The 14491-nt window shown below is 41.3% G+C and overlaps 2 protein-coding genes across 2 annotated transcripts in view; one reads left to right on the forward strand and one right to left on the reverse strand.

Moving 5' to 3' along the window:
* The window catches only part of LOC122396914 (autophagy-related protein 16-1), a 688248-nt gene that overhangs the window by 357241 nt on the left and 316516 nt on the right, over positions 1-14491 (forward strand). The window lies entirely within an intron of this gene.
* The window catches only part of LOC122396913, a 110907-nt gene that overhangs the window by 71929 nt on the left and 24487 nt on the right, over positions 1-14491 (reverse strand). Inside the window, exon 3 of the mRNA XM_043395678.1 lies at positions 1716-1917. Within this exon, the coding sequence (XP_043251613.1) occupies positions 1716-1917 (202 nt within the window). The remainder of the gene's footprint in view (positions 1-1715; positions 1918-14491) is intronic.

The following is a 14491-nucleotide window of genomic DNA, read 5'->3' on the forward strand; positions in this document are numbered from 1 at the left end:
TTAAACTGCTTTCAACCTGTTTTAAGTCATTTGCTCTCTCCTCGCTATTTATAAGCGAGTGATAGCGCCGTAATGCTCTTTAAAAGCGTCTGATTATGCGCGGTTACATTCCACTGGCGAAATAATGAGTGGAATTTGAGACTGACTCGTTTTCGAATATATACTTAAAACGACGTCCAGCTGCTCTCTCATTTGCATAGTTACGGAATAAAAATTCTAACTAGGTAATGACCTCAATTATAAATTCGGATGAACGTTTATGAATTGACATCCTGGAGTCAAACGACTTCCTGTCCCGACGCGTCGTCTTCGTTGCACTCTCGGTTTCACCCTGCTTGCTCGACTACCAAAGAAAAGTCTTACTATGTAATGACCTAAATTATATATTCGGATAAGCGTTCGTAAATTGACATCCTGTGGAATGGGATCATCTTCGGTGCACTCTCAGTTTCAGCCTACGTGCATGAATAGTCAAGGAAAGTCTATGTAATAAGCTTAATTATATATTCGGATAATCGTTCATAATTTGACATCGTGGCATTCGAGCGACTTCCTGTCTCATCACACTTACGCGGAAAATCTCGACACTACACCCCTAATTTTGTAATCAAACTTTTTTTCGGTCGCTCCTAGTTATCTTTAGCTCTTAATTGGCGTTGCTATTTTTACGCTTGTCTATATTTTTGTGAAAATGACGCGTTTGTAATTGATATCGTACTCGATTATTTTACGTATTTGCTTCAAGCTATATTCATCTGGTGCAGTGAGTGGTTTTAACAATTTACAAATACTAGATAGATCTGTGATCTAGAATTAAAATTTTATACTGGATTAGATTATACCTTCCGGTCGGTGACAAATAAATTTTTAATCCTATATTAGCAACTGCCAATAACGATATAATAATCCAGCGATACCATTAAAAGATACTCCAAAGTCGTAAATGGAAAGGAAAAAACGTTTACGATTCAGAAAAAAAGCAACTCTGTAACCTTATTAAAGATCATCTTGTCCTTATTAAGCGTACTGGTAGGGACCAGACGCGGCAGCGTAACGGTTTTATTATTTTCCTCCTCGATCCAGAGACGCGCAACGACGCGGACATAATTATCGCAGCCGCGATCCAAACATTCCCGCGGTCCCCTCGAGCAGACGTCGAGGGAAAATATTGCTCAACGGGCGCGAAGAGTGCGGTGGTAAAACGCGCGAAAAATATTTAAATAGAATCGACGGTCGCGTTTCGCGGGAGCAGAGATCGCGAATACCCGTCTCGTTTCACGGCGAACACACGAGGAATCAAGGTGGCCCCAGAGCTATTTCTCTGCAACTTTTCCACAAGGATAGCTCGTTCCCTTTGGTGTTCCAGCGCGCATGAAACGTCGGGGATGGCCGCTTCATGACCGAGAAACACTCGAGAGTCTATAGGAGCGTGATGTAACGTCGTCCCTCGACCGAAGAATCCAATAACTGGAAAACGCACCGGAGCGTGCAGAGGTGCCTTCAATTCTCGAAGACCTACTCGAGGGAGACGAGGAGAAGACCGTGCTGTATGTCTATTCGCGACGAATCTCGGGACGAGTGCGTCCGCCTTTTCCACCGGGCGGATATCGTGTCCGCGACGACGACCAAAAAGAAACCAAGTTGCCGGAAAACGACCGTTCCCTCGAATACGATTCTCTATGCATCCGACGAGAAATAGCCACGACGGTACTCACCGGCACAGGAAGTCCCTCTCGCCTAAACAGAGCTCGAGGCAGTGCTGTCGCGAGGAGGCGGTCATAGATCTGCGCGTGTGGCTCTGAAGCCTATGCCCCTGGACCCTGTCGATGCACCAGGCTCGTTCGCAAGGCTTCACAGCCAGACAGCTCTTCTGGGCGTAAATGGTGAACACAGGAAACTGCGACTGCGATAGAGCGCCTGGAACAACAAATGTTTATGTCCAATTAACTCTCGTGACATTTTCGTTACGATACTTGTTGCATCTGTTTACACGAAAGTAACGCGAAACGTTACATTGTTTCGGTGTTTTTCTTACGCGGCTTTGCCTGCAATTCCCGTTACTCGTACCCCGGACAAAGTGTTTCTCTCTTGAGCGCAGACAAATGAGAAAGACCGAATAACGAAGTTGTAAATCTCTTTCAATATTTTTAGAAAGTATGTTGCTGATTAATATCTACCGTTGAATGGTATGCAGTAACGGGGATGTACTATACGCTTGAAACGATGAATGGAAAATGGATTTATGAAACTCTTTACGTGGGAACTTGTGTTTTGTTTGTTTTGGTGCTTAGCATATCGAGACGTTAAAACTTCCTCTCGTACAGTTTATATCGTTAGTTTACTCTGTTAGAAGTTTAACGTTATCGTAAAGTTTCTTCCTAAGTTTTATTCTAAAAAAATTATTAATGTAATTACAAGTCAATTTCAACTTAACGTGAAGTCGAAATTTAATCTTCATCTTTGACAAAGAATCCTCAACCTTCTGTTTCTCATTTAACTATTTCATCGTTAAAATTGTTAGAGTTCTTTTCACTTTTCTTTTTTACAGTGAAAGTAATTCTGACCTCTGAGTTTTTGCTATTCTATTGGATATGTCAACTTCATAATGTTTTTTTTTCGTTGCGTAGAAAACCTTTAATTTCGAAGATACTTCGTCAAAGAGATTTAGCGTCCTGTCGTGGGTTTCTGGCGGATTAGTAAGACCGATTCATTAGTGAGGCTGATTCAGCAGACTCTGTCTTAAAGGTGAATTGATTCTTGTACGAAGAAATAGCTTTTTAGAACAGCGAGAAATTTTAAACGCAGGTTATCATCTAGTGCTACTTATATAACCATGTCACTAGTCTAGAAACATATATTCCAGGCTAAGGTGTCAATAATATTTTCTTTATTATTAACTCAAATACTATTGAGATTCATATCCCAGTAATGACTTTATAATAAATGCATTACCAAATAATATACAAAACGTCTTTAACGATCTACTCAAAACTTGATGTATACTCTAAAGCCATAGATCCTGGTAGGATTTAGGTTAATGAGGTGTGAACCTATGAACCGGAAAGTTTCAAACGTCTATCTCCTCGAACGTTTTCCTTTGCTTTCTTTCAATTTAAGCGTACAGAAAATCAGTAGACAATTAATAGAACCGAGATGCAATTATATAGAAACCACCATTTAGAACCGACTGCATTAGAATAAGATTAATAAGATGATTTCCTTAAAAGAAAAGTTAACAAAAAGTCTTCCTGAAAATATTCTTTAATATAGACAATTCTGAATCCCGGTTGAACTCGAAACAGAATTGGGAAAAATTTGTTCGACTTCGCAGTTCAATATTTCTCTATTTACCGTGAAATATTTCATTCTACAATTAAAATTCTTTCCTGACTGAAAATATAACACAAAAGAAATACACGTCTATTTCTGTGCCGAATCCTGAACCTCTCAAGCATAATTCCATTTTCATCCGGACCTTCGCGATCCGAAATCTAATTCGTTAACATTCTAATTCAATGACACGGCGTCAAACTGATGTTGATCAATGCTTATCATTCTTCCAGCGAAGCATCTCGAACGTCTCGTTATTCGTGGCCCGATGGGAACCGCTAAGTGGCGTAATAATTTCTCCGCCCTGGTGTCATCCCTCTTTACGAAATCATAATTAATCTCGATAGAGTAACGGTTTTCGATCGTGATTCGTGGAAAAGTTTCACCCCCGGCGGGAGACACGTGGGGGGGGCGGGAGGGTTCGTCGAACGACGAAATATCGCTTTCTACCAGGCGTCAAAGAGATTCAATTACCCTTCTCGCGCAGGGTTTCGCGAACTAATGCCTATAACTAATTTTAATGAGTGTAGGCTGCGACCACAATCGCAACCGCAACACAAATGGACGTTTCTTCCTTTTGCGGTATCGACACGATCCGTGATGTGGAATCTTTCGTGGAACGCCAGACAGTAGGAAGATGTTCCTCGTTACGGGTTGAGGGGTAAGCGCATTACAGTAATCAGCGGCCACTTCCGGGGGCCTACATGTAGGAGACAGGTACCACTTACTCGTTATAATGCTACCGCATTACGAGATAATGGAGCATCGTCGGATCGTAAGCACTTTGCAGGTACGGATAGAATTTTATCGGAAGACTAAGCAGCTTCCTCTCCTTCTCATATTGTTTCCACGTTGTCTCTCGTTGCTCGTGCCTCGCTATCTACCCGAAAGTATGATCTCGGTTTCGAACCCTAACCGTCGCATTGCCCCGGATCTCTCAACTCGACCCCGGAGCGCCATAGTTCTTTTTTAGTTACATCGCTGGACACTTCGCAGCCAAGGATGAAATTTTATCGGAAGACTAAGCAGCTTCCTTTCCTTCTTATATTGTTTTCGCTGTGTCCCACGTTGGCCGTCTCCGGATCTCGAATCTTACACGGGAAACGCACAGATGTGGAAATCGCTTTCGAAACGACGCTGAGTGGAAGTCACGGTACACGCCCGTTTCGTTCATTTTCACGTTTTCGAGGCATAGGAATTTAAATAAAATTAAATAGTACACGTTCGTTAAGTTACACGTAATTAAATCGAAGTCGTTGGACCTCGAAGATACTTCGGAATTGATACGACGACACACTTCCGTCGTTCGGTAAGATTCGAGCAGAAAACGAGAATTTTTCGTTCTCATTCCGCCGCCGTTAGGTTTAAATTACAGCAAAAAGTCTGGGATGCGATGAAGAAGTTCGTTTGAGAGAAACGGGGACACGGCGGTCTCCTCGATTATACGTTCGAACGTGATCCCTCTCTCGTCAAAGTCTTATTTGTGATCTGTGACAAGGGGCCAATTAGAAACCCATAGATTTGTTATTTCCACTGGCACGAAATACGATTTACCGCGGCGATCGACTAACATGGAAACGATCTTGACGAGTAATTACCGGTACCATCGATTCTCCAGTTTCACATAAGAGAACATATCGGTTGCATCCGGACCGCGGAAGGAAACGTCATACATAGGCCGTTGTATTGATCGCTGTTATCATTCTGCGCTTTTTACCGTTCGTTTAACGAGCTCTCTTCCGCATCGCTCGCTTCCCTATGAAAAATATCAGCACACAACATCGCAAGCTGTTCGACTTTCTGACCGTCCAAATACCTGGCGCATTGCAATCTTGCTTAATTTCTCAAGCGGAACCAGAGCCGACGAAATGGATTAAACCCACGAAAAATTCTCTAGTCCTTTAATTTATTTATTTTTATTCGAAAATTAATTGTTTTGGTCAATCAAAAATCAAAGTTTCTATAGTCGTAGATTTTCTCTTCTGAAAAGTGTATTAGTAAGTCATTAAGTCTGTGTTTAATTTCTGGATTGGAACCAGAGCCGACGAAATGGATTAAACCTACGAAAAATTCTCTAGTCTTTTAATTTATTTATCTTTACTTGAGAATTAATTGTTTTGCTCGATAGAAAATCAAGGTTTCTATGGTCGAAGATTTTCTCTTCTGAAAAGTGTATTAGTAAGTCTTTGAATCATTTGGATCAGTTGTATGAACGGAGTAATGTTATCTCTAGAAATCCTAATGTTCAATTTCTCTCGTAATAAAATACTGATCTCCTTGGAATCTCTTTTCTATAACGTTTAAGGAAATCTAGATTAATAACCGAACGGAGCAAAAACAGATTTTACGAGCTCTTTTTTCTTGAAATTAGTCATTTGCACGCTTGCTGTCGCACTCTAAATTTCTAGAAATTTAATATTAGACTCTTCTAGCAATACCGATTTCGAGTATATTTCTGTGATACTTAATCTCGCAAACGAGCAAAATTCTATTACGATTTCTTCGAATCCCCATCTAATGTTGAACATCTAGTCTTTAGAAATCCTAATGTCTGATTCCCCTTTTGCCAAAGTAATTCCAATCCTACCTTACTGGATCTCATCGCAGACGCGATACAGAATCCCATTGCTTATCAAAGGTCCTGTATGCACCGATAAGGCGGGTAAACAAATCGAAACTGTCGATCCTCGAATGCACGTCACTTTGGCGCAACTCCAATTGATCCCCCCTTCTGTTTTCGTTTCTTAAGCGCGGTATGTAGATCCCGTCGCGAGATTGTGCGCAGCCATAAATCTTTTAATTTCTGCTGGTAGCAGAGAACGTATGACGTTAACGTGCTCGCTTTGGAAGCTACCGTTCCTGCTAACCGGACGTTTCTACTTTTCGTCGCGATACCGTGGTTCAATTTCTATCGTCGGGTTATCCGTCCTCGGCGCCTTATCGTTCGACTTCCGGCTCTGCAAAAATCTTCCGGCTCGAGAGGACGCGCCTTTGTACTTAAGGGAACGAAATAGCTTTATATCGTCATAAATCTGGCGAGATTTATCAGCCAGTGCATCGTTTCGCCGGCATCCTACATCATTTCATACTAAAACAGTGGATTCCCCCTGAGCCAACTCGAGGAAGTACGGAAAGGAAACTTCCACGTGTAGGTTGTCACGACGTCGAGGGAAATGTGGAACGACCTGGGCGCATCTGCAGCGGCGGTATTACGGAACGGCGACCGCACAAAATGATGCAAGTAAACCGCCTGTGTACCAGTACCGCGGAACAGTTCGATTTCTGATATACGAGGCACATTTAGATACGATTCAGCCTCAAGTGGCATCGGCAACGTACCGCGCTCGCTGTCCTAGCGACTCCTTCGTCGCGGTGAACTTGATGTATAATCTCGGTTTTCTTTATCTCCCCCGGTTCCCCTTTTCCTTTGCTTTTTCATCCCATCCGCGATCTTATTTCTCTCTGTCTTCTACGCTGCCCTGACTTCCCTCATCGAACAAAGGCAATGAAATTCCTTCTGTGCCCCGACTTTCCGCGCTCGCTATTCTACCCTCCATCCTTGTATCGGGCGCTCTGGTAAAAATTCTACCTTTGAATATTCCCCGAGTAGAAGGAGTCAATGAAAACGATTTGTCCCCTGAATTTACAGAGTGCAACATTGACGTCATATTTTAGTAAATACATTTTAATATCGAAGCTTCTTATTTAGGGTGGCCCAGTAAAAATTCAACCCTTGAATATTCCTCGAGTCTAAGGAGTCGAAGAGAAAGATTTGTCTCCTGAATCTTACAGAGTGCAAAATTGACGTTAAATTTTAACAAATACATTTCAGTAATATTCCTAAAACTGAAGGACTCAGAGGAAAAGACATCCAATGAAGGTTACACGCTATAAAATTGAGAATAAGTTCTTGTAAAAGCATCGCAGCTGTACCTTACTATACACTTCTTGTTTCATTTATTTTCATATCATTATGGATGATTTCTTTTTTCTCTTTTCTTCGTCTTCTGGTCATTTGAAGACTTAGTCTGAAAACCGTGTTCAAGAACGCCACTATCAATAATTATCTGTTTACAGTAATCATCTATCAAATTGAACCTTTCACAACCTTGAATAATCTTAAATTATAGGGTGTCGCATTCATCATGACGGGAACTGTAATTATACATGTTTAATTCACGAGGAACGAAATACGATGTACAGTAATTTCGTTAGCGTCAGGACAAAGGCTAAGTTACTCTTCGAATTGCAGTTAGCTTATATGTAACGTGTAAAACATTGTTGAAATGTCTTATTCCACGTCAATACTTCATATTAGTGTCACCTTTCTACACACAGTTGTCAATTATTCTAATCAAGTTCTTGATGTTAAGTACAGATGCAGGAAAATAATATACGTTCCATTATTTTTTTTAGGTAAATATTTCTTTACCCTTTATTATTCCATTATAATTCAGAGCCAGTTCAGCTGGAAATCGTTGCTCGACCACCCTGTGCAGTATCTTGCACATACATATATATTTATACGTTCGTTTCCCAGAGCATAATTGCAAGCGGTAGTTACGCTTAACGTGCCGTGTAAAGTCACAGTTTTTCAAGTAGCCGTGACCGGACGTTGCGTAATTGTGCTCGCGACTACTTTCGTCCTTCCTGTGACATAAAAGCGACAAATATGACGTTTCGGTTGCTTATTCGCTCCATCCACCGAGCGTACCGAACGCTCGATAATCAATTGGCCTCGTGGTTCGCGGATCAATAATACCCGACATTTTTTACCTTTTTCTTTCCCGCGATGCAGGATTATTGGACAGAAACGAAGCGGGCAGGGCGTGATTTTAGTTTTGTTTCGATTACGTCGATACCTGGCCGTCGATTATTTTTATTTCGATGCCACGGAGCCGTTTCTCGGGTCTCAGCGAAATTCGACCCGGCATCCGTCTGTAATTAAACTTTTAATCGGCAAAATGAAATCGATTTTTCATTCTTCCGCCGTACCGCCGTCTTTGTTCTTTCCCCTGCTTACCGGCCACTTGAACTCGATATTGTGCTACCGCACGATTGTATCTATAGAACTAATATTATAGGTGGTAGGGAAGTTTAGCATGTATACGAGGCCTGAATAAGAAAAGTTTCTCCGTTGAAACGGCGCCAACATTTTCAATCGTCTTTTGCACTCGACGGGATCCCTACCTCTCTTTTTATCTGCCTTCTTGTCTGCTCGGCAGACAGTGATGCAATTCGAGAAATTGAACGCATTCGTACTTTTAACATCCCTCGGCTGTCGCGCCTGTGTCGCCCTCTCGTCACGGCCACTTTTCCATCCCCCTTTTTTTTCCACCGTGCAACACAACGTGGGTGAATTCGCGGCGCGTGTCTTACAAATCTTACTTTCAAAAATGTCTTGACACTCGACTGTCGCGTTTCGTATTCCGTGGAATTATTTGGATATTTTTGGCGAACCTCGTTGCTGCAGGGACACTTTCGGAAATGTTTCTATTTCGAATAGTCCCGTTGTATTTAAATTTTAAATACTAATATCCAGAGAGCTTGTTTCATTCTACGGACATAATAATTATTTCTTTTCGAGGACAATTTTTAAACTCACAAGCTAAGACGTGAAACATTTATTCTTTTTATAAAAGGTATTCTTTAAATTCTTTGAAGGTATTCTCGTGAAGCTAATAGAAAGTAAAGAGATGGCATAGATAGAATCCAACTTGTGCAATCTCTTCACACTGGTCCGCTTCTATCACTCTTTCCGCAAGAGCTGTTCGAATGCTCACAAAAATGAATTTCAATGGCACGAAAAAAATTGAAACAACCGAAACTGAATCGATAGGTTCGAACAACTCGAACTGTCACATTGAATTCCAGTTTTTTCATCTGTTGGCGAAAATACGAATGTACTCTGAAATTTGTTATTATATCCGAGCCGTTTAATTCATTGGCTCGTTTCGAAAGTCTTTGAGCATTTTACTGCGCGAACTTTTGGTCGAGTGCAAGCATAAACAAACGCGATTCTACTTGGTCGAATCATATTACGTTCGTCACAGCTTTATGTTCAGTCTTCTACGAGTTACCATAGCGAGCCTGAGCGGGGTGGGTAATATTTTTCTGTTAAAAGCGAACACTGGGAAAATTCATATTAGGTACACTCTGCTTTCCGAGTTTGATAAAGGAGAACACATTACGCAGGCGGTTGCGAGTATCAACAAAATTTACGGTGGCATTTATTGCGAAGTTGAGACAACTTTTCCAAAATGTAAATCTAAAACGATTTAAGGGCTACTGAAATTGACATTGCACGTGCTTCGGTAAATAAACTGACTAACATTTATTTCAGAAGCATTGATTTAACGGTAGGAAAAAATCGTGGAAAATGGTCACTGTATGGGTGGTATTATCTATTTATTCGTGGATATCTGTTTTGAACGCAATTTTTGCTGGAATATTTTTTGAAATATTTGGTTTTGACCAAACGTATATTGTTCCAAATATTTTTCCTTGAAATTTACACTATACGAGGCTGTATTAGTTTATTATTTAAGATTTCTGGGAAAGTATCATTGCTCACAAAGCACTAATATTTACTGTTGCTGATATACGTTAAAACGATTCTTCCAAACTAACATTTATTTCAAAAGAATCGATTTAGCGATAGGAAAATCGTGGAAAATGGTCACTCTATGTGTGATATTTTCTATTTATTTATATCTTTTTTTAACACAATTTTTGCTGGAATATTTCAAAACCAAACGTACATATGTTGTTCCAAACATTTCTCCTTCAAACTGACACTATACGAGCCTGTATTAATTTATTATTTAAGATTTCTGGGAGTGTATGCTCACACAGCACCAGAAAGGGAGAAGGAAAACCTACTCTCAAAGAATTATTTAGTATTTACTGTAGCTGATAAACATCAAAACGATTCTTGTCTAAAAACTGAAAATACACTCTAAAATCTACATGGTACGGAGCAAATAGGGAGCTTAGGTTATGCTGGCAACTTGTTAACGTAGACGTTCGACTGGCTGTTCCGTGGACTCGGGTATTAAATAAACATCCTTTGAGCCGTCATCAACCCACGATAATCGTAACGATGTTAGGAGAGCGTGGGAGCTGTCGGCCGGAACGAGGACGCAATAACAGCGCGTTTCGTGGGTCCACCTTGCACTGACGCGAAAATATGCATTTCGGATGTCGTATAATTGTCGTAAATGTGTAACCGCGAAGCGAGTTGAAGGCGGGGAACGTGCGCGAGGTTGGCTGTCACTTTTTCAAGCTTGTGTAATGTCGTCAGAGCGAACACATTTCACGTTGGCGTGTATCTCTGATGGTATGTTTCTAATTTGCGTGCATGCACCGTGCAGCCCATCAGGCGCAGCAAGAATTTAATACACGAAACCACGCCTAGGTAAGTCTGGGGGTGCAGACCTATGCAAACAGTGGTGTTCAAGCACGCCAACGGCGAGCTCAGTCACAGGCATGCGACCTGGCCTCCGCACGACCGAACAAAGGAGCAGTCCAATAACGTAATTACTTTCAATGGTTCTCTGGAAACTGTTCACACTTTCGACACGCACGCAGTGCGAATCGAAACTGTAGATAACCGTACGACCCTCTTCCCTGCTCTTTTCGTTGAATTTTTTCGTCGTTCGGAGAACCAATTCCAATATAAAACTGACAGACCTGGTTTCCATGGATTGGTATGAAATTGCTCGAAACTCTGGACGATGGTGTCGAATTAATTTAAATACGACTCGAACGTGGAAACTCCTCGCCCCTTGTATTGCATCTATTTCAGAGCTTACAGTTTCCGTTAAAATCTCATCACGATCGTGTAAAAATATTTGTTTGATCGCGTGTATATGCTAATCCGTTTGGCAATCAACCTTTGAACCGAGATAATGAATCATGAATTTGATTTATGTAATTTTGTGAACTATTGTGTATTGTGTCTTCGAGAATTTAATTGTACGTCAGCAGAATCCTCTAAAGGGGCCTTATTTAATTTACGCTTGTGCAACGATTCCAACGTCAAACATTTTAACACGCTTTATCGAGCACGATTGGTTGCTTCTGCGGCGATGAGATGAGATACATAATCGAGTACCCAAGTGTGACGAAGCCAATGGCTACTGATTATTTCTTCACGACTGCCAGTAACCTCTGAACCTAGAATGATTATGCACCTTCAGCATTTGCTGATTCGGAAGCTCTCGGAGCGTTGCTCTGCAGACGATGACTTGGCAATTTTGCGACTGTCGCCTACAGGTACGGACTAATAAGAGAAGTCTATATTACTGCTTGACACTTCTACTTGCTGTTCTTGACGAAACAGTGGAAATTCTATGCAAACTAAAAATTATTCCGATTTTGGAGCTTCAAAATGCAAGAGTTCTTCAAATTGATCTAGCCAACTATTCAAATAGCTAATAATAAAGTTATCTCGAGAGATTTAACTCGAGCACTGAATCCACAACCTACAATTGAGCAAAATCGATACGAAACGTAAATTAATATTTCCATCTTCCAAAATCTGAAATAAATTATGCAGGGTTTTGGCCACCACTGGGAAAAATTTTAATGAGAGATTCTAGAGACACCAAAATAAGACGAAAAACAAGAATATCAATTTGTTGATTGAGTCTTCGCTACAAAGTTATTAAAAAATTAAATTAAAAAATTTTTAATCGTTCTAAAAATATTACTTTGGTTGCAATGATCAATTACAATCATTTTTTGTCAACAGACACACCCTCGAAATCCTACCCAGTTTCGAGAACAAAATTCATTACTGAAAACATAATGTCTGTCCAGGAATATTCTTCTGAAATTTTCCGTCGAAAAAAAAATTCCCATTGTTCTAAAAAAAATATTTTCTGATGCGGGGGTTAATTACAATCATTTTTAGCTAATAGACATACCCCTGAAATCCTACACGTTTTCGAGAAAAAAATTCTTTGCCGAAAATATAATGCGAGGCCAGAAATGGTTCCTCGAAATTTCATGCGTAACTTCAAAACATCATAACTTCTGAACGGATTGGAGGATTTCAATGTTTCCAAATGCAAACAACGCGTATTTTAATGGAGAATATGTAAGAATTCTAAAAACATTGAAAAAGTTGTTCACTGACCCCGTAAAGTTAGAAAAACCCCATCAAAATGGTCCAATTTTTAAACAGCCATAATTCCTATAATACTAAATATATTTCAATGAAACTTTTTTCTAAAGTAGAGCTCACGAGTACTTGCAAAAAAGTATTAGACATCTTTTCTGTACAGCGCCAACTAAATTTATTAAAAATGAAAAACGAATTTTTAAGAAAAGTTTTTTCGCCTAAATTTTTTGGCGAAATTAAAAAATTTCAAATCACTCTGGAAAAATTATTTTCAATTGCAGGGGTCAATTACAATCATTTTTGATGAATAATCATACCCCCGAAATCCTACGTATTTTCGAGAAAAAAATTCTTTACCAAAAAGTATACTGTGTGGCCGGAAATGTTTTTATAACTTTTTAACGAAGCTTCAATCAACAAATTGAAATCCTAGATTTTCGTCTTATTTCGGCCTCTAGAATTTCCTATTAAAATTTTTCCCACGGTTGTATAAGAGAAACAAAAATATACGAAACGTGGATTAATGTTTCGAACACCTTCAAGCTTCCAAAATCTGAAACAAATTATATCCCCAAGAACCACTACAAAATTACGAATTATCACAGAAATACTCCTATTTTTCAAGGTACAATTCCTTAGAGCGTATACCAATAAGAGAAATAAAAATACAAGGCGTTTTGTCGGATCGTCCCGGCGTCCTCGGAAGAGGCCGAGCCCACGGGTGTCGGCCCATTAAAACGATCTCGGATACGACAGAAAATCGGAAACTCGTTCGGTTTCCTTCGTGCGGCTCGTTCGGTAGATTCTCGCGTGGCAAAAAACACGAAGTTCGCGTGGCACGAAGGCGTCGTCCCCGGCGATTCCTGTCTCGGTTATCTCCGACTATTAGCGCTCGGCTCTATGCAAATTCAGCAGCAAGCTGTAGCGGTGCTGTTCAAGCGGACCCCATAAATTCCGGCGGACACGAATGATCTCGCCTCTCCTCGTTGTGGTATTTGTGGCCCCGGTCGTTTGACGACACACGTTCGCGCGCGCCGCCGCGATTGCCAACGTATACGGAAGGTATTCGCTTACGTACGCCTTACTTACCTCGATCCGCGGCCGCATACGACCGACAGACCCACGCACACGCGAACGCACACGCGTGTCTCATAGGCTGGTGGCGCGGGCGCCCGTATCACGGTCTACGAGCGTTTTAACGCTCTTCGGTTCCGAGCGACCGGGCAGACCACCTGCCACCTCTTGTACGTGTGCCACGGCGTAGTCGGCCACAGGGTATTTAATATTCGAGTGGCATCGGGCCCGCAATTCTTCCCACGGCTATTTGGAATCCACTGTGTATACTCTTTCGGTATTCAGCGACGCCGCGACGACTCGACACGCAATGCCTCGTCGCCACGGTCGCGCCGGACACGCGAAAAGGGCCACGGATCGTCACGTAACTCGCTATTCACCGCGTGGGTCCGTCCACGTTTACGTTTGTTTGAACGATTCGAATCTTGGCCAAGACACGCCGATTACCGTTAAAACGATCGCGCTGAGTCCTCTTCTTATGCATACGAGCGCGATTGTCTCGCGGTTTGATATTGTACGGGGCTGCAGGTTTTCGATAGCGCGGCCTGTTCAATACCACGTGCTCGTTAATATGCGCGCGGCGTTTCGATGCCAGAAGACTCCGCCGGGACGGAATAAAGGGACCAATTCAATGACATATTCATTAATATGTTCGCGGTGTATGAACGATTGAAGTCTCCGATCATGCTGGGGAGTGGACAATCGAGTGGATTACTGATTCCCTGGCGTGGGATCTTTCTTATGCACGTGAGCATTTTTGTACCGCGGTTTGGAATTGTATACGACGGTATGATCGCTGCGGGTGTAGCTTCTCGATAATAGACACTGGTGATATTATTATGTTTGGTGTTGTTCGAATGGTTAAAATCTATACCAAGAATTGCTTAGTCAATTCGAATATCTTTCCTGCGCATATAGGTAAAATTATTCTGAGCTTTGACGTTGTATGAAATAGTTGTC

This window comes from Colletes gigas, unplaced genomic scaffold (genome assembly GCF_013123115.1).
Source record: "Colletes gigas isolate AHSC1104 unplaced genomic scaffold, ASM1312311v1 Colletes_gigas_Sc00008, whole genome shotgun sequence".
NCBI classification, from domain to species: domain Eukaryota; kingdom Metazoa; phylum Arthropoda; class Insecta; order Hymenoptera; family Colletidae; genus Colletes; species Colletes gigas.